The sequence below is a fragment of the Magnolia sinica genome, chromosome 6 (genome assembly GCF_029962835.1).
Source record: "Magnolia sinica isolate HGM2019 chromosome 6, MsV1, whole genome shotgun sequence".
NCBI lineage: Eukaryota > Viridiplantae > Streptophyta > Magnoliopsida > Magnoliales > Magnoliaceae > Magnolia > Magnolia sinica.
This window is the reverse complement of record NC_080578.1, coordinates 88536346-88555608: the sequence shown is the minus strand read 5'-3', so window position 1 is coordinate 88555608 and position 19263 is coordinate 88536346. Positions and strand designations below refer to the sequence as shown.

The 19263-nt window shown below is 35.9% G+C and overlaps 1 protein-coding gene and 1 long non-coding RNA gene across 2 annotated transcripts; both read left to right on the top strand.

The window, feature by feature from the left end:
- Nucleotides 1-1232: 1232 nt before the first annotated feature.
- Nucleotides 1233-2789, top strand: LOC131249031 (uncharacterized). Its single transcript, XR_009172640.1, has 4 exons — nt 1233-1317; nt 1730-1797; nt 2415-2509; nt 2672-2789. It is a non-coding gene; the product is annotated as an uncharacterized LOC131249031 (long non-coding RNA).
- A 7222-nt stretch (nt 2790-10011) lies between these two features.
- LOC131249707 (uncharacterized) lies at nt 10012-10776 on the top strand. The gene is made up of 3 exons (XM_058250482.1): nt 10012-10167; nt 10250-10342; nt 10618-10776. The coding sequence occupies exons 1-3, from the start codon at nt 10012-10014 to the stop codon at nt 10774-10776; spliced, it is 408 nt and encodes a 135-aa protein (XP_058106465.1).
- The last annotated feature ends 8487 nt before the right edge of the window (nt 10777-19263 follow it).

The following is a 19263-nucleotide window of genomic DNA, read 5'->3' as shown; positions in this document are numbered from 1 at the left end:
TAGGGCTTTAAGGATGAGTTTTATCATTTTTTTTCCATTTTTTGAAGCTGTTATAATTTTTGAGTTTATTTTTGCTTGCAGGCTGGCAGATTTGCTCGCATATGTTGGCGTATGGCCTTACAATTCTCAAAGGTACATTCGGGCTTTGACTTCTTAGAGGTATATTTGGGCTAACAGATTTGCAGGCTGGCAGATTTGCTAGATTTGAAGCCTCTTTAATATGCTGTTGAAGCCCTTGCTGATTTGTCTACTGTCTGGTTAAAGACATTGTTGAAAATTCTTATTCTATTCATTTTTTGAAGAATTTTTCAGAGGGATTTATTGTTTTTGCTGAATGGTTAGAGATACTGCTAGATGTTCAGGTTTGGTAACTTTTTTAAGTAGTTTTTTCTTCAGATTTTCAACATCTGGTTTGCACCGGTAAGAGTTTGCTGGCTATTGTCATTTAGGCTTCTTTTCTGATTTATTTGTCCAGCCATAAGGCCCTTCCTCTCATCCTTAGTTCTCTCACTCTGTTTTGAGATTATATATGGCATCTTAGTTGACTTTTGAGGCACTTACTCCTGTTAACTCTAAGACGAAATGATTGATTGCTCATTTTGAAAATCCTGGTTTACAAATTACTACATACACCGACATAATATAGCACCAATGAAATCTATGGAGCACCGAGATGAACGGTTCTGTTCTTACAACCAGACCCATTTAGAGTTCCTAAATCTTTCTCGCTACAGATCCTGGATCCGCCACAGATGTGTATTTCTTGGCTTCTTTTTCCATCCTTTCTGTGGGCCTGGTTGCTCTGGAGGCAACCTTCGCATAAGTGTCAGCCGCGGGTGGTGGCATACGCTTTGGTAGAGGTCCTGGATCACGTGTAAGGTTTGGAGGATTGGAAGACTTGGGCTTATTAGCTCTGAGTACCGTGGCCCTTCGTCCGTCAATCCGACGGTCATTTAATACATTCGTGGCATTTAGCACATCCTGTTCGTAAAGGAAATGCATGAATGTGAAGCCTTTGGGGTGATTGGAGTGAGGACGCAGAGAGATGTAGACATTGTGAACCCTCCCGAACTTCCCAAAAATCTCACGGAGGTCATATTCAGAGCAATTGAATGGTAAGTTCCCAGTAAACAAGCTAAAACTGATAGAGGCTGGGTATCGTACCTTCCTTCTGGATCTCCCGCAGATTAAGTCTCTGCTTGGTAAGTTCCCAATGGGAGTTAGATGGTTGGATTATTTTTATTTATTTATTTATTTGTCTTGTTTTGTAGGCTTTAGGAAGGGATGAATGGGAGTTTTGATGGCCCACTCTACAAGGTACTCTACATGTATACTTGTAGCATATGTGCAATGTAGCAAAGACATTCTTACATGCTTTTTTTTTTTTTTAGAAAAAAAGTGAAGTGATTAATTTTAGGATTTACAGCAACCCAGACCATTGATTTGATGGGTTCCATCATGGATACACCATGAAGTAAGAATCTTACTTTGGTACAGTCCCTACCTCGGTTCCATCATGGATACACCATGAAGTAAGGCATCTGTTGACTGTTACCCAGCTCATTGCTGTAGGTGGCTCAACATCTTGATTGTGTTGCAGGATTTGATGTTCCCCTTACTCATCTGAGCTAGTCCCTTCCCCTTTTTAATGTTTTTTTTTTTTTTTTTTTTTTTTTAATTTATTTATTTTTATAAGTGTTATTGATTTGGATCCCCATTTCTTAAGTAGTTTTTAATGAAGGATCTAAAATTAAGCTAGGGAAGAAAGAAGATGAAGAAGCTGATGAAATATAGCAGGTACTCATTACAAGTTTCCTTTACTAGATTTGGCCAAATAGTTATTCTTAACAATGCAATTTCAATGTTATTTGTTTGAAATCTTCTTGACTTGGCATATGATTGGATCATCGGAATATCAGCAAATCCATCTTGAAACTAAGTTACCACTCACTTGAGAATTTTACATTTTTTGCTCTTAGAAACTTAGAAAAAAAATCCAAAAGATAATAAAAGTGAGTCTATCCAAAGACTAGTGCAGCCACAACGAAGTATGAAATTTTTATTTCAATGTGTTATGGTAGAAAGGGTTGGGGCTTAACTTGAACTAGGGAATTAGAATCCAGAAGCAAGCAACAAGTCGTATTGATTTTCATATCACTTACTGATCTTAAAAGGCACGTGCTAGCATTTATTTCACATATGGCATCTCTCATTGCTAATTTCTATTGGCATTTCTATAGAATCTATACTTGATATGGGATTATATGTATCAAGTTCTTGGAAGGATGTCAAATAATGCTAAGTCCATGGAAATTTTACAAAGTAATTCTTAGAGCTTAATTTAATTTCTTGAATAGTTGTTTACAAGTGATTTTCATGCCATGTTTAAATTGGTTTCATTGTTCTTGTTGCAGTACCTATGGCAGTCATTGCTTCTTTTAGGAAAATGAAAAAGCTTGTCCAAGACATTTCATTGGTTGAGGCTGCACTTAGGACCTCGTCTCAGCTTGTAAGTTTAGCATGCAGCCTCTAAGCCTTTTCAAATCCATTATCCAGTAGCTCTCTCTCTCTCTCTCTCTCTCTCTCTCTCTCTCTCACACACACACACACACACACACACACACACAATGCACGAACACACATCTTATTTCCATGGTCCCTTCACGTGCAGGTTGTAAGTTCTGATGGAAAGAAAGTGAAGCGATTGCATGCATTGCCAGATATTGACATCGAAGATGCAAAGGTATTTCTATGATGGCTTCTTGATCATTTTCACAGCAATCTGATACATGACTGCCATCCTAAAAAAGCAATAAACTTCTTAATGTGTATGTTCATCTGACTCCAAGCTCTGTTTCCCTCTGTCGGCATAATCTCCTAGGAATAGGTAGTTGGCATCTGGTGGAAAACCTCCATATTCAAACAGTCGTAGGAGGTCAGAAAATTGCCCATATATGTCACCTGCTTAGCAGTGGAAGAAGAAGAAGACAACCTATTCATTTGACTAGACAGAGAATAACAAGTCAAGAGAGCTAATATTCCAAACATTGAAATGAAATAGGAAAAAATCAAAGAGAAAAGATGCAAATCATTCATGCAGTGGAAGATGATGTGAGATAGGATGTAAGCTATTTAACTCAGGGGTTGTTTGGATGCCTGTAAATGGTTTAAGTTGTAAATGATTGTCTGTGTTTGGATAGCCTGTAAATTGTTCAAGTCCTATAAATGCAGAGCCAATCTTTCCAATGGATAGCCTGTAAATGAGATGGGTAAAATGTTGTTACAGCCTGCAAATGATTTATGGGTAAAAAAGGCATTAGAAGGGACCCCTTAGCCTGTAAATGATTTACATGTAATTCTTATTCTATTCATTTTTTAAATAAATCTGGTCTTTTTTTAATGGCCAGAGAGAGTTCTATATTACAACGGTTCTTTTAACTATATAGTTAATTTCATTTTTTTGCTGACATTGTTGTAGGTGGCAGCCATGATACGATTGGATATGAGTGAATATATGGAGCGGCAAAGAAAGTAGTTGGCAAGACTAAAGTGGAAGGTTAGTTTTCAATGGTATAAACCGAATTTCATGATGTTTGGTGCAACCAACTGCACCCTATGCTACACTTATTTTCATTGGTACAGAAATTGTGAGTAATAGTCTATCTTAAATCAGACGTTAAAAAGTCCTAAGCCATCTTAGAACATCTCAGGTTGTGTTTATATTTGTATGAGTCCCGACTTTTGAGTTTTGGAACATCTAAAGTTTGAAATTCTCATTATAGGGTATTTCTCTGTGCTTTTAATGTAGTAAAATCCACCATTACTTACTTGCATTTGTGTATTGTATGTTAATATCCCAGTACTCTCACCTGCATTTATGTATTGTATTTGAAGACATGTTTAGATGTATCCCAGAATGAGAATGAAATCGAGTATGCATCAGCTGGTGCATATTCACTGGATTGGAGCTGTTTGGCATGATTCAAGAGGCTGATATTGGTGTTGGTATCAACAACATTGAAGGCATGTAGGTTTGTTGTTCCTAAAATTAGGCTGCCCATATATCTTCCTAACTATAAGTCACATGTCATATATTTGAGCCATGCTCATACTATAGGATCTTGGAAGCTCTACAACTAGGAATAACAAAATCGCTAACTCTTAGATTAATTTGAGTTACTTGTATCCCACATATATCAACCATCACATCTTGCAAAAGTTGTTATGCTTGAAAGCTACCTCTGCAGAAATACTTTACTGGTAAATATATCCCTTGAGTTTGTGGATGATGTGATTATGACAATATATCTCATGATTTACAAGATAAGCCTATATTTTCCTCATAAAATGAGCTTATGGTCCAATTTGCTTATAATTGATTGTTCCTCAATACAAGTCTTTGATTACAGGATGCTCTTGGTGGAAATTCAAAAACAACATTTATTGCAAATGCTAGCCCATCTATTTGGTGTGTACCTATTTTCCTAGAGTTCTCTAATTTACTTTTTTATTTGTTTCATATTTAGAATTATATTTGTTTTGTATTGTGAATCACAAAGATAATTGTTTCCGTGCTTGGTTCCAGCACAAACCAGTCCATTCATCCAGTCTGGTCCAAGTTTTACATCCAGTCAGCTTTTAAGGTTCTTTGGGTTATGCCTTGTTCTTTGCGTTAGTTTTTCATGATGTGGCATGGTGGTTTCCCACTTTCCAACAGTCTAGTTTTTCATGGAAATGGTGTATTTTAGTTTTGTTGTTCATTTGTTCTGTTTTGTTGTCTTATGTGTAATATGTTTTTCATGATGTACTTCACTATAAATTATAGCTAATGCCGAGTTCTTCTTCTTTGCAGATGCTTTCAGACAACCGAACAAGCTGTAGTTGTTCATCAGCCAAGCAAAAGTCATACCCAAATCTTGCGTTGTGACTTTGTATTATTTGTGGAACTTAATGTTGTGTAACAGTTTGATTAAGTTTGTTTTGAAAACTTTAACTAGACTGTTGTAATTGTAATTGATTCATTATTGAATGAATGATTGTAATTGTAATTGATTCATTATTGAATGAATGATTGTAATTGAATGAATGAAAGATTGTAATTGATTCATTATTGAATGAATAAATGATTATACAGGTGGTAATTGAATGAATGATTATAATTAAATATAATCTTAACAGTGAGCATTAGCTACGACTATTACCCGTAGCCCTTTGTTGAAAACCGTAGCTCTTGCTAAATTCGTCATTTTGCTACGGTTCTCATTCTACTTTTAGCTACAGATAAAATCCATAACTGTAAGTAGCTTTTAACTATGAACAATATTGCTACGGTCTAATCTGTACCTAGAGATTCATTAGCTACGGCTAGTAACTGTAGCCTTATATCTGAAAACCGTAGCTGTTGCTAATTTCAGCCTATTGCTACGGTTCTTGTTCAACTTTTAGCTACAGATATAATCCGTAGTTGTAAATTCATTAATGCTACAGAAGCAACAGCTACGGATTTAATCCGTATCCACTATATCTATAGCTACGGATTGAATCCGTAGCCATAGCTTTTTGACCTATGGCTACAGCACCAATGGCTACGATCGTGCTACGGATTTTAACCGTAGCCATAGACTTTTAGCTACGGTTTTTATCCGTAGCCTTTGCCCTATTTTCTGGTAGTGTGGCATAAGGAGAAATGAGTTCATGATCATAGTACACTGAGGCACCCTGCGGACGCTGAAGCCTGGTAAAATTTTGACAAGCAACATGACTGGTTTGTAAAGGATTCTCGCAATGTTCGACTAGGCCTTGCAAGTGATGGTTTTAATCCATTTGGTAATATGAGTAGCTCGTATAGTATGTGGCCAGTGGTACTTGTGCCGTACATTTTACCTCCTTAGTTGTGTATAAAAGAGTCATTTTTCATGATGTCATTGCTTATTCCTGGACCCAAGTCACCTGGGAATGACATTGATGTGTATTTGTGACCGTTAGTAGACGATTTAAACGAGTTGTGGAGTCAAGGTGTACAAACGTATGATACATTTACAAGACAGACATTTTGATTGCATGCAGCGGTCTTGTGGACAATAAATGACTTTCCCGCATATGAAAATTATTCTGGGTGGAGCACGAAGGGCAAGTTGGCTGGTCTTACATGTGATATTAAGACTTATTCATTGTCATTGAAGCATGGTAGGAAAACGTGTTATATGGGCCATCATCGCTTCCTTCCGAGAGATCATAGTTAGCGTAGGAAGACGATGATCTTTGATGGCAAACAAGATCATAGGCCACCTCCAAAAGAGCTATCTGGAGAAGACGTGATGCAGCAACTGAGTAACATTGGAAAAGTTAGATTTGGTAAGACATCTCACTTGAAGAAGAGGAAACGTACAGTATTGGACTATAACTGGAGAAAGAAGAGCATCTTTTTTGAGTTGCCCTATTGGAGTGATCTAAAATTGCGACACAACTTGGATGTCATGCATATTGAGAAAAATATATGTGACAATGTCTTTAGAACATTGATGAACATAGAGTAGAAAATAAAAGACAGTTTTAAGGCTCGATTGGATATATAAGAAATGGGTTTAAGGAAAGAGTTGCACTTGTAACCACATGGAAATTCGTATACTATACCAGTAGCCTGCTACATGTTGACAAAACTAGAGAGAAAATGTTTATGTGAATGGTTGAGATCGGTAAAGTTTCCTGATGGGTTTGCATCAAACATATCTCGATGCGTAAACGCTACGAACTGTAAGGTAACAGGAATGAAAAGTCATGATTGTCACGTCGTTCTGCAATGCCTACTGCCGGTTGCGATTCGTGGATTCTTGAGCAAGGATATCAGTGTGGCACTAATTGAGTTGAGGATATTCTTTAAGGATTTGTGTTCGAGATCGTTGAATATAGATGTTATTAAATGACTAGAGAGGGACATTGCCGTAATCCTTTGTAAACTTGAAAGAATATTTCCACCTGCATTTTTTGATGTCATGGTACACCTAGCGATTCACTTACCACACGAGGCGAAGCTTGCAGGCCCAGTACAATATCATTGGATGTATCCGATCGAAAGGTGGTACCAATATGTTAAAATTTTTATTCATTTCATAAACTACATATATCCATGTTTTCATACGTATAACATAGTAGTTTTGTGTATAGATACATTCACACACTGAAATGATTTGTGAAGAATAAGGCATGACTGGAGAGGTCAATAGCTGAAGCATACATTGATAATGAGTGCCTTACATTTTGCTCTATGTATCTTCATGGCATAGAGACTAGATTCAACCGAGAATATCGGAATGTCGATAAAGGGCAGGAGCATGAACAAGGACTCATATTTGTATTTGCACATAACGTTCGTCCTTTAGGATCCCCGACGTTTCAGGATATGGACCTTGGGGATCTAGCAAAGGCGCGGTGGTATGTGTTGCATAATTGTGAAGAAATAGAGTCGTACTTGGAGTAAGTCTTCCCTCGATTATTATTTTCTCTACATATGATAATCTTTAATGTTTCTTGCTGATGACGTGCCATTTATGTATAGCGAACACATAGACGAGATGAAGTCCAAATTCCTCACAAATTATGATCGAATGCATCAGGATCAGTTTCCAGAATGGTTCGCCAAACGTGTAAGATTTCACATTGTATCTCACCACACTTAGCATTTTCGTTGTATTGCACATTATTTCAACTTATGAAAATCCCTAAACAATTATATTATGTACATGATATTAAATGAAGACATTGCGTATTGCACATTATTTCAACTTATGAAAATCCCTAAACAATTATATTATGTACATGATATTAAATGAAGACATTGCGCACGAGCAACTCTGCGGATGCATCTGATGCATTACACACACTGGCATGTGGCCCTGATAGATGTGTATTTAGATATATAGGTTGTATTGTAAACGAGATTTGGTTCCATACCGAAGAACGTGAGAAGTACAGGACCACACAAAATAGTGGGGTGGTGAAGGGAACAAATGAGGGGGATAAAATTAACTTTTATTACATTTTGACAGATATTATTGAGCTGAGTTATTGTATGAGAAAGCGGGTGTACTTATTTAGATGTGATTGGTGAGACATTGGAAATAAGAAGTTGGGAATACACACTAACAACTACTTTACGAGTGTAAATTTATCTTAGAAGTGGTTTAAGGACGACCCATTTGTCCTCGCCAACCAAGCCGAACAAGTATTTTACCTCGTTGACACCAAGTTAGGTGGCTCTTGGCATGTGGTGCAAAAAATAAAGCCCAGGAACGTATTTGACCTTCTCGTACCAGAAGTTGAAGATAGCGAGGACGGGAGAAATGACACGTTTAGGGTTAAAGAAGCATATCAAAAAGACGTGCCATCTAGGGATACAGGGACTGATTCAAGTGTTGATATTGATGTGGTGCAATTAGATAGAGATGATGTGCCACCTGATCATGTTGATGCCTCAATAACACGTGATATTGTTACAGATGATAGCAGTTTCATTGATGACGACGTTACGGATAATGAGGATGAAATACTGATCAATGATAGTAATGGTGAAGAAATAGCCCTAAGCGATAGTGATACAGACGACGATTATTAAATGTACACATGATTTACATGTAATTTTTTAATTCGAATAATTTATGTATTCCATATATACGTGAAAATTACAAGTCATGATTAATTCTTTTTATTGACTTGTTTATAATCCACATTTGCAGTTGAGTCAATTTCTGATCATGTCCTCCTTAAACCGGAGCGTAGTAGAATCACGCAACATACTTCATCAGCTGTTGCAGATGGATGTTTCGGTCCTATCTTCTTCTGGTAGGGCCATAAAGATACGCGGTCTGGTCGATGAGTGTAGAGTGGAATATATCGACGATGACTCAGAGGAAAGATTATGCCATCTCAAAGAAATTCCAAGGCTGATGGAGATATATAACCGCGGGAAACGAGAGATGGAAGATACGACTCTGTCACTTACACATCTGAATGGAGTCCCAAGAGACCAGATTTCTCCTATTGTGACTGGCATGTTGGCTGTAAATATGTCGAGTGCTTCACATGAAATGACATATGCTTCTAAAGCATACGATAGCTTACACAGGGAGTACTTCGGATATTTTACCTCAACGTATTATAACGAAATATGTATATTTAATAGAGAATGACAATGTATAACGGAATTTCCAATGGTTATAAATTAAAGTTTATAGTTTTATTATATTCTACCTGCATTATAGTATAATGGTCTAATCATATTTTAATCATCTCTCTAAGCGTAAGCACAAATGCATTATACCGTCAACACTACTTGTATAATGTTTTAGTATATTCCACTTGTATTGACATTGTTTAAATTTATAAGTCCGTAGCTCGCACATATTCAGTGATGGCACCAGGTGGGAGAGTACGTCGTTCGCGTACTGGATCTATCCCTTCCACCCGTGATGCGACGGAGCCACATCGCTGCCACATGTTACATCGCAGGCGTCTGATCCCTTAGTTGCGCATACCCTGGGCACTACATGTAAGTCTAGATATATATTTCTTTTAATGATTTCTGTTTATATTTAGACTTACATATTTCTTTTACAATAGCGTCGTCGACCAGCCGACGAGGATGTGGACCCACGCGTTGGTTGCTTTTAGAGCGACTTACGCGTGAGGGTAGGGTGACGGTAGAGTTCCCACAGGACTGCATTAGACCTGTTGGGAACAATGCCATGTTGTTTACGTCAGAAGTCGGTGTCTTATGCCGATCTCTGATCCCCCCCACCACTCCCCGTTGGGGAGACGTGACAAATGATGTGCGGCAATTCATCCGTCAGTGCCTTCAGGTAAATTTTAATAAATTAAAATTTATTTTATAAAAGTTCATTTACGGTTAAATTATTTTCTTAATAAGTTTATTGTCTTACTCTATTATTTACGAAACTGCAGGATAAATTTGACTTGGATTTGAGTGTTCCGCAAATCTCCCATGCCGTCGACAACATGATGAAGGAGCGGTTCAAGGATTACCACAGTAAGTTACACCGGCAGTACAAGCGGTGCATGAGCCACGAGGAGGTCGTACAGTCCGTACCGCTGCACGTGATCGATGAGAACTGGCGGATACTCTGGGATAGGTTTTCGTCTGATTCTTTTCAGGTAATATTTACAAATTTATGATATCTTAACATAATAATTAAATTTGTAATTAATAACAATGTATTATGAATAATGTATTCAGAAGAGGAGCAAAATAAATTCTGACAACAGAGGAAAGTTAAAAGTGAACCACATAGTTGGTTCAAAGTCATTTGTAAGACTTCGTCACGACATGGTAATAAAGTACTGGTAATTATTATGTTTATATATTCTTTCCATGTATTTATATTAATTCTATTGTCTTTTCGATTGTGCAGTGAGATTCCATCACTAGCCAGGAGCCCGGACCAGTAAACTTCTACAAAGGGACTCACTGTCGGCAGGTGACAGGATCTTGGGTACATCCTAGAGCCAGCGAGATTTGGATAAAGATCATTACATTGTAAAATTTATTTGCATTAAATTATAATAATGTCATTTATTATGAAAATTCATATGTTTTCATTATAGGAGGAGATGGACACCTTACGCAGTCAGCCCACTCCCGATGGTACTCAGCGGAGTGAGCTAGAGATCCTGAGTCAGGTGCTTGGCACCCATTCTGGATATGTGCGTGGGTTTGACTATGGTGCCAAACTCATGGCACCCGCTAGAACTGCCTCTAGCTGATCTATAGTCGTTGGCGACAGCGCCGTACGCCGAGTTGATACTGCAGAAAAAGAGGTTCAGCGGCTACGGGTCATCGTCGATGACATCAAAGATCAGCTGGACAGACAGAGGGAGGAGCAGGAGAGGAGGATGGAGGAAGAGCTGGCGAGGCAAAGGGAGGAGCAGGAGAGGAGGATGGAGGAGGAGCTGGCGAGGCAGAGGGAGGAGCAGGAGAGGAGGTTGGACGATCAGCTGGCGAGGCAAAGGAAGGAGCAGGAGAGGAGGTTGGACGATCACTGGCGAGGTAGAGGGAGGAGCAGGAGAGGAGGATAGAGGAGATGCGGGTGGAGCATGAGCGACAGATGATGGATATGTTTCAGGTTATCGCTGCACGCTTATCCACCGATGCCCCAGCGCCTCCGCCTTCATCTATGTGATTTTTTGTATACTTGTTTATTATGTTAAGTTTATATATATTTATGCGTGAATGAATGTGATGCGGATAAGATTGTTTGTGTTTGGATGAATGTAGTTTATGTTTGGGTTTGGGTTAATTTAGATGGATGTGAATGTGAATATGATGAAATATATTATATAATAGGTGTATATCAGGATGAATATGATGAAATATATTGTTAACAGGTGTATATCAGGAATTTTGTTCGAAATTTTGAGCTGTATATTAAAAAAAAAGGGACTTTTAGCGACGAAAATTTTCGTAGCTAAAAGTTTTCTAATTTTTAGCAGCAAAAATTTTCGTTGCTAAAAGGCCTGTAAAGTTTTTTAGCGGCGAAAATTTTTGTTGCTAAAAGTGTAACGAATTTTTTGGTAGCGAAAAGTTTCGCTGCTAAAAGCCATATAAAGGTTTTTTAGCGACGAAAATTTTCTTCGCTAAAAAAGGAACCAATTTTTAGCAGCGAAAATTTTCGCTGCTAAAAGTATTGTTCAGTTTTTTTAGCGACGAAAATTTTCGTCGCTAAAAGTTGAACGATTTTTTGGCAGCGAAAATTTTCGCTGCTAAAAGTCTTGTACAGTTTTATTAGCGACGAAAATTTTCGTCGCTAAAAGTAACGAATTTTTTAGCAGCGAAAATTTTCGCTGCTAAAAAGTCTTGTACATGTTTTTTAGCGACGAAAATTTTCATCGCTAAAAGTGTAACAAATTTTTCGCTGCTAAAAGTCTTGTACAGTTTTTTTAGTGACAAACAGTTTCATCGCAAAAAGGGTAACGAATTGTTTTAACAGCGAAAATTTTTGCTGCTAAAAGTCTTTTATAGTTTTTTTAGCGACGAAAAGTTTTCATCGCTAAAAGTGGTATTTCTTGTAGTGCCAGTCTTTACTAGCACTAGAGCATTTCTCTATATTAAATATGTTGTGGCCTTAGAAGTCTCTCCCCAGGAATGTCATGGTGTGAGATGTCTCCCTCCTCTCTAGCTAATAACATACAAATATATGTAGGTGAAGCATATATCTTGCTACTTACATATGAGCATATGTAGCACTTAGGTTTTGGATGGGCTCTCCCTTATGGTTATCTGTAAAGGGGGGACCATAGGCCAAGAGAAGCATTCTACCTCAATCTTCTAGGGTTTTCTTGGTGTAGAAGTTTTTTCACTTTATTATTATTATTATTATTATTATTATTCAGATGAAGAGCGGGAGAGAAATAAGCCTTGTATTTTTCTTTTGTTTAATAAAGAAAAAAAGCATTGTGTTGTTACTTGGTGAACATAAGAATATTATTTTTTTCACTGAACATTTTAATTTTATATTAACATGGGGCCTTCCCTGTACACGAATTTCGAATGGGGATAAAAACAACCCCCACCTATCATATAACCCCAGCTACATTGAAAGCACCCTAGACTTAAGGAGACAAAAACGCAAGACAAAACCCCTAAAATTCTGTTGAAGAAGAAATAACACCACCTGGGGGCTCACATTAACGAGCTTTCCTGATATTCCCCAGCCACACCTTATTAAGGAAGATGTCCCCTTGGATGTGGGGTGGAACTTGAGATAAGGTACTGAATGTTACGACCTTCTACGAATCGCTACCCAATTTTTCCAAGGAGTTAGCCACTCCATTAGCCTCCATGACAGTATGATGGATTGTCACCTTGGCCCTTTGAAGGAGTAAGTGTAGGCGAGCACTCCAGTACTACAGCTACAACGAGTTGCAAAGCCCCTTAGCCATCATGTCTATAATTCCTTTAGAGTCACTTTCTTCCACTATTCTTCGGTAGCCCAAGTTCAAACAAAATGTGAGGCCATCAATCATCAAGCGTGCCTCGGTTCAATTGTTTGATCCCCTGCCATAGCCCACCGTGAAGGTGAAGATGAAGTTTTCACAGTTATCCCTTAATATTTTCCTCCACCAAAAAGGCCCTAGTTTCCTCTAGAGGAGCCATCCACATTCAGCTTAACTGATGTAGAGCGGGTCGCGGACACTTCATGTCTAAGATGGACTAGAGAAGGCCCAATCAGAGCTCGAAGTCATCAAGACCGTCAGAACCTTAAAATAGGCATATCTCGCAAACCGGAAAGAGTTGCTCGACATAACATATATGGTTTTGGGGTAGGATGAACTACTTTAGCCAACCAACCCAGATTTGTGAGATTCCATCAGATTATTGGTCGAATTCCCTTTTTATTTCCATTTTTACTATTTTTAGTAAGTTTTGGTTTGATTGTAACTTTTCATCTGTTGGGCTTTAGGAGTTGTTTCCAACATGAAAAGTGTTTAGAAAAATGAGGAGAATAATGTGGTCAAGCCACATAGGACACTATGAATAGTAAATTTACTATTTATAGTAAGTTACGAATTGTAAGGAGTTTTAGTTGTAGTTTAATTCCGAAACTTCTTCTAAGGCTCAGTATCCCTATTTAAAGGGTTATAGACTAGTTTATTTCAATCATCAATCAATTTATGAATTTTCTACAATATTATTTCTATTTTCTTACTTTTTTTCCTCATGAATTCGAGAAGTCTCTGTGAGGAGTCCAGAGAAGCTTCATGGATTTGAAGTAGTTTTATCCTTGAGGAAGATGGTGATCGACCTCATCACATTCATCACTGCGTTAATTGGTATCAGAGCGAGGACTCCCCTCGTACTGATGGCAAACAACGAAGGTATGGACTAAAATCCTGTAGACGGTGATCTAGGGATTCATTATCTTTTGAAAAGAATAGAAACTTTCTATCAGGAGAGTCAGTTGATTATACAAGGGTTGTAGGAAACCCTCGACTGTATTACGAATGCGTTAATTCCGCCCTGAGCCCAAAGTGATGCTCAACCGTTTGTAGTTGTTGTACAAAACAACTTTGATTTTCGTAGAGCACCCATCGATAATAGTGAATCGCAGGCCACCATTGTGAATATGAGAAAGCCATTGTACATGCTAAAGGTAGAGATAAATTTATAATGACACAATATCTATCGAACAAGGTGCACTGTATACCAAAAAGTATACAATATGATCATCGATGTCAAGAGCGATGAGAATTTCATGTCAAAAACAATTATGGAAAAACTACAACTAAATACAGAAAGACACTCATCTTTATACATGATTGGATGGATCAAGGAGGTCAACAAAACAGAGGTAACCGAATGATGTTGTATATCCTTTTCCATTGGTAAATATTATAAGGACGAAATAACGTGTGACGTAGTTGATATGGAAGCTTATCACATGTTACTTGGTCGACCATGAAAATATGATATTGATACTATGTATAGAGGTTGAGATAACGTATTTATATTTATTAAAGATGGTAAAAAGATTATCATCGCGTATCTGGGAATAGAGAACCAACCCAAGACTACTAAAGTGGAGGGACATCTCTCCTAATCGAACATGATTTCGTAAAATAATATAAGAAAACAGGAGATGGAGATGCATTAGTTGAAAATGAAAAATATATGGAGCACTACGTGAAAAATGGGAAAAAATGACGGATTTAGAGACGGTTCTAGACCGTCTCTAAAATTGCTTGGTTTAAAGACGCTTTAGAGACGGCCGTAAACCGTCTCTAAACTTTTAGACGGCCCATGACCGTCCTTATTATTGTCTTGAAAATTTGAACGTCCACAAATCATTTAAGACGGTCGAAAACCGTCGTTAACTACAGATAAAAGACGGCCATTGACCGTCTGGAATAAGAGACGGTCCCTGACCGTCTTATATGCTGAAATTTGAGACGGTCAAAGACCGTCCCTATTAGAGACGGTCATTGGCCGTCTCTTACTGGTAATTTGAGACTGTCAAGGACCGTCTCAATTAGAGACGGTTGTTGGCCGTCTTTTTCTGTAATTTGAGACTGTCAAAAAAAGTCTGTATTAGGGACGGTTCTTAGCTGTCTCTGTTTGAGACTGTCAAGGACCATCTCTATTAGAGACGGCCATTGACCGTCTTGTATTGGTAATCTAAGACTGTCATGGACCGTCTCAATTATAGAAGGTCAACGGCCGTCTTTTACTAGCAGTAAAAAATAACCTGCATTAGGGACGGTCCTTAGCAGTCCCTATTTGAGACTGTCAACGACCGCCGTCTTATTGTGGTTATTTGAGACTGTCAAAGACCGTCTACATTAGACTAATGCTCAAGTCAAACATTAAAAACAAAAAAATTACAAATTTCGAAAAAAAAAAAAAAAAAGTTAAAAAGCTTAGAAAAATAACTAACAATGTTTAAGAAAAAAATTTAGATTTTGAAATAAAAATTAAGAACTTTTAATAAAGTTGATAATTTTGAGAAAAAAAAAATTCGATAAGAAAATGATATTTTGAAAAAGAAAATTTTAAAAATTAAACAAAATTGTAAAAAAATTGTCAAATTGTAAAAATATATATATATTTTAAAAAAGAAAACTAGATTTTGTATTTTGAAAAGAAAAATTAAAAAGTTGTATAACAAAAGTGATATTTAAAAAATGATATTTTGAAAAAGAAAATTTTAAAAATTAAACAAAATTGTGAACAAATTGACAAATTGTAAAAAAATATATATTTTTTTAAAAAGAAAACTAGATTTTGTATTTGAAAAGAAAAATTAAAAAGTTATATAACAAAAATGATATTTTGAAAAAGAAAATTTAAAAAATTAAACAAAATTGTGAAAAAATTGACAAATTGTAAATTTTATATATATATATATATATATATATATATATATATATATATATATATATATATATATATATATATATATATATATATATGTATATTAAAAAAGAAAACTAGATTTTGTATTTTGAAAAGAAAAATTAAAAAGTTATATAACAAGATTTCGATAAAAAAAATGATATTTTGAAAAAGAAAATTTAAAAAATTAAACGAAATTGTGAAAAAATTGACAAATTGTAAAAAAATATATATATATTTTTTAAAAAGAAAACTAGGTTTTGTATTTTGACAACTAAAATTAAAAAGTTATATAACAAAAGTAAGATTAAAAAATGATATTTTGAAAAAAAAAAACAAAGAAATTAAACAAAATTGTGAAAAAATTGAAAAAATGTAAAAAAATATATATTTTAAAAATGAAAACTAGATTTTGTATTTTGATAAGAAAAATTGAATAAAAAAAAGGATCTATACCAAATTGAATGGATGTGGCCTACAATACACAAGGTGGGATTAAAAACATGTAAACGTGAAAAGAAAAAAGAAAAAGAAGAAGAAGAAGAGTGTTAACTCGAGGTTAAAAAAAAATATACACATTTAAGAAAGAGAAGTGCAAATCAAAGTTCCTCAATACCTTGGTAAAAAAAGAAAATGGTCTAAATTCAACGGTAATATCAGATGGTTGAGATTATCCAATCATTGTGATATTAAAATAAGTGTTCTACCCAACATAATAGATGTGCCCTTCAACACAAGTGCAGACCAAAGGAGATTGAAGCATATAGATGTTTAAAAAGAATAGTACAAGTCAATGTTCCTCGGGCTAGTCAAAAAGAAAATCGTCCAAATTAATCTAACAGCAATTTCAGACAGTTAAGATCATCCAATCAGTGTGACCTTTGGAGAGGTACAGGTATGCCAGGTGTTGCCAACATTAAGAATTGGTACCAAATGCATATATTAGTATAGGCCATTCTCATGTTATCATTTTTCGGCTATTAACTCGTCTCCAAAGCAATGAGATGTAAACTTGCACAACTTAGATATAGTTTAAGCTGCTTGTTAATTAAAAAGGAATTGGAATATAGTTTAAGCCAAATGGAATCTCAAAAAAAAAAAAAAAAAAAAAAGACGACTGACATCCATCCAATCATACCAAGTCCACCAATCAGATTTTGTATTTTTACAAGAAAAATTTAAAAGTTATATAACAAAAGTGAGATTTAAAAAATGATATTTTGAAAAATAAATTTTAAAAAATTAAACAAAATTGTGAAAAAATTGACAAATTGTAAAAAAATATATATATTTTTAAAAAAGAAAACTAAATTTTGTAAAAAAAAAATGTTAAATTTATTTATAATAAAAATGATATTTAGTTAAAAGAGTAAAAAAATATATACATTTTGAAAAAGAAACGTTAAATTTATTTGTGAAAAGTAAAATTACTAAATTGTTAGGCACATCCACTAATTGAACCTTTAATCGTTTTTGGACAATTTAATCAGTTCAAATTGAAGAGTAAATAACTTCAAACGTTTAAATCAAATTTCACTAAAATTGTTGGTCAATCTTGTATGCCCAATATCTTTCTCATATATATGTAGCCTGATTAAGGCGAGTAACTAGTCAAATTGAGAATTAATTAGTAAAATAGAGTGAATGAACTAGACATGTAAAATGGGCCAAATATTTTGGTTAAAGTTGTGACCCAACTTATAACTGACCTTGTGAGAACCTAAGAATTGATGTTAGTAAGTTTTGTGGGCCTCATCATGATGTGTGTCGAACATCAACATCGTGGATTTGATGTGTCCCATTTATAGTTATGAGATATCTCAGAAATCATCGGTAAATGAAACTCGAGTGGGCCATACCATTTAAAACTATGTGAAGACATCCTAAAAAATATAAGCACTTGGTGGGGCCCACATGAGTTTTGGATGCGCTTGAAACTTGGTTTGACCCCTCATCCAAGTGGGACACACATAATGAGTGGGTTGGATATGTGAATCACATTTAGGCAGGCCCAATATATGATTATGAATGTTTTAAGGAAACCTTTCTCCACTACATTTAAGTGAATTACTCGTTACCTTTATCAAAGTAAACTCTATGGGGTTCACCATTATTTATTTATTTTATCCACTCCATTCATCCATGTTAACAGATAATTTAAGGTTTAAAGAACAAATAGGAAGCATATCCAAAGCTCAAGTGGACCACACCACAGGAAATAGTGTGATTGAACCTCTACCATTTAAAATTTCTTGGCGGCTATAGAAGTTTTGGATCAAGCTGATGTTTGTGTTTTCTATTCATTTATATATTTTTGATATTATGAACAACCTTTAACTATTTTTGGACAATCTGATCAGTCCAAACATGAAAAGTAAATAACTTCAGATGTCTAAATCAAAATTCACTCAAATTGTTGATCAATCTTGTTTGCCCAATATCTTTCTCATACGAAATATGATCGAGGTGAGTAACCGTTTTTGGATGTTGGTCGGTGCTCTATGGGTCCCACCATGATGTATGTGTTTCATCCATGCTGTCCATCCATTTTTACAAATCATATTAGGGCCAAATACTAAAAATGAAAGGGATATAAATCTCAGGTGGACCACACCACATGAAAACAATAGTGATTGGATATCCACCATTAAAACCCTCCTAAGGCCCACTATACCTTTTATTTGACATCCTATCTATTGATTAGGTCATACAGGCCCAGATGAAGGGAAAAAAAATATCAGATTGATCCATAACTTTATATGGCCCCCAAAAGGTTTTTAATGGTCGACGCTCATTCAACACTGTTTCTTATAATGTGGTCCAGTTGAGATTGGGATATACCTCATTTTTTGTCTCATACCATAAAATAAAATGAAAAATAGATGGATGACAAGGATGAAACATGCACATACATCATGGTGGGGCCCATAGAGCACAGACCATGTGACCCATGACCGCTCGTAAGAGAGACTCGCTCTCTGTCCTCTCTCACTCTTACTCTCACGCCCTCTCTCACTCTCTCGCGCTCTCTCTCTCTCTCTCTCTCTCTCTCTCTCAAATGGATGACGTGGACATAATGGACCATACCACAGGAACACATTAGGAATAATGATTTCCATCGTTGAAATCTTCCTATGGTACAATGATTTTTATTTGTCATCCAACCTGTTCAATAGATCACAAATACATGGATGAAGGGAAAACTAAAGTATCAACTTGATCCAAAACTTCGGTGGCCTTACAAATTATTTTAATGGTAGACGTTCAGTTTATACTATTTCCTATGATGTGGTCCACTTCAAATTTTTATAGGCTTCATTTTTGAACTTATGTAATAAAATTATATGTTAAAATAGATGGAT

Coding starts and splice junctions, on each gene's coding strand:
- LOC131249707 (XM_058250482.1), top strand. CDS start 10,012: ATGATGAAGGAGCGGTTCAAGGATTACCACAGTAAGTTACACCGGCAG. Junction 10,168..10,249: donor TTTCGTCTGATTCTTTTCAG/GTAATATTTACA, acceptor TAATGTATTCAG/AAGAGGAGCAAAATAAATTC. Junction 10,343..10,617: donor TAAGACTTCGTCACGACATG/GTAATAAAGTAC, acceptor TTTTCATTATAG/GAGGAGATGGACACCTTACG.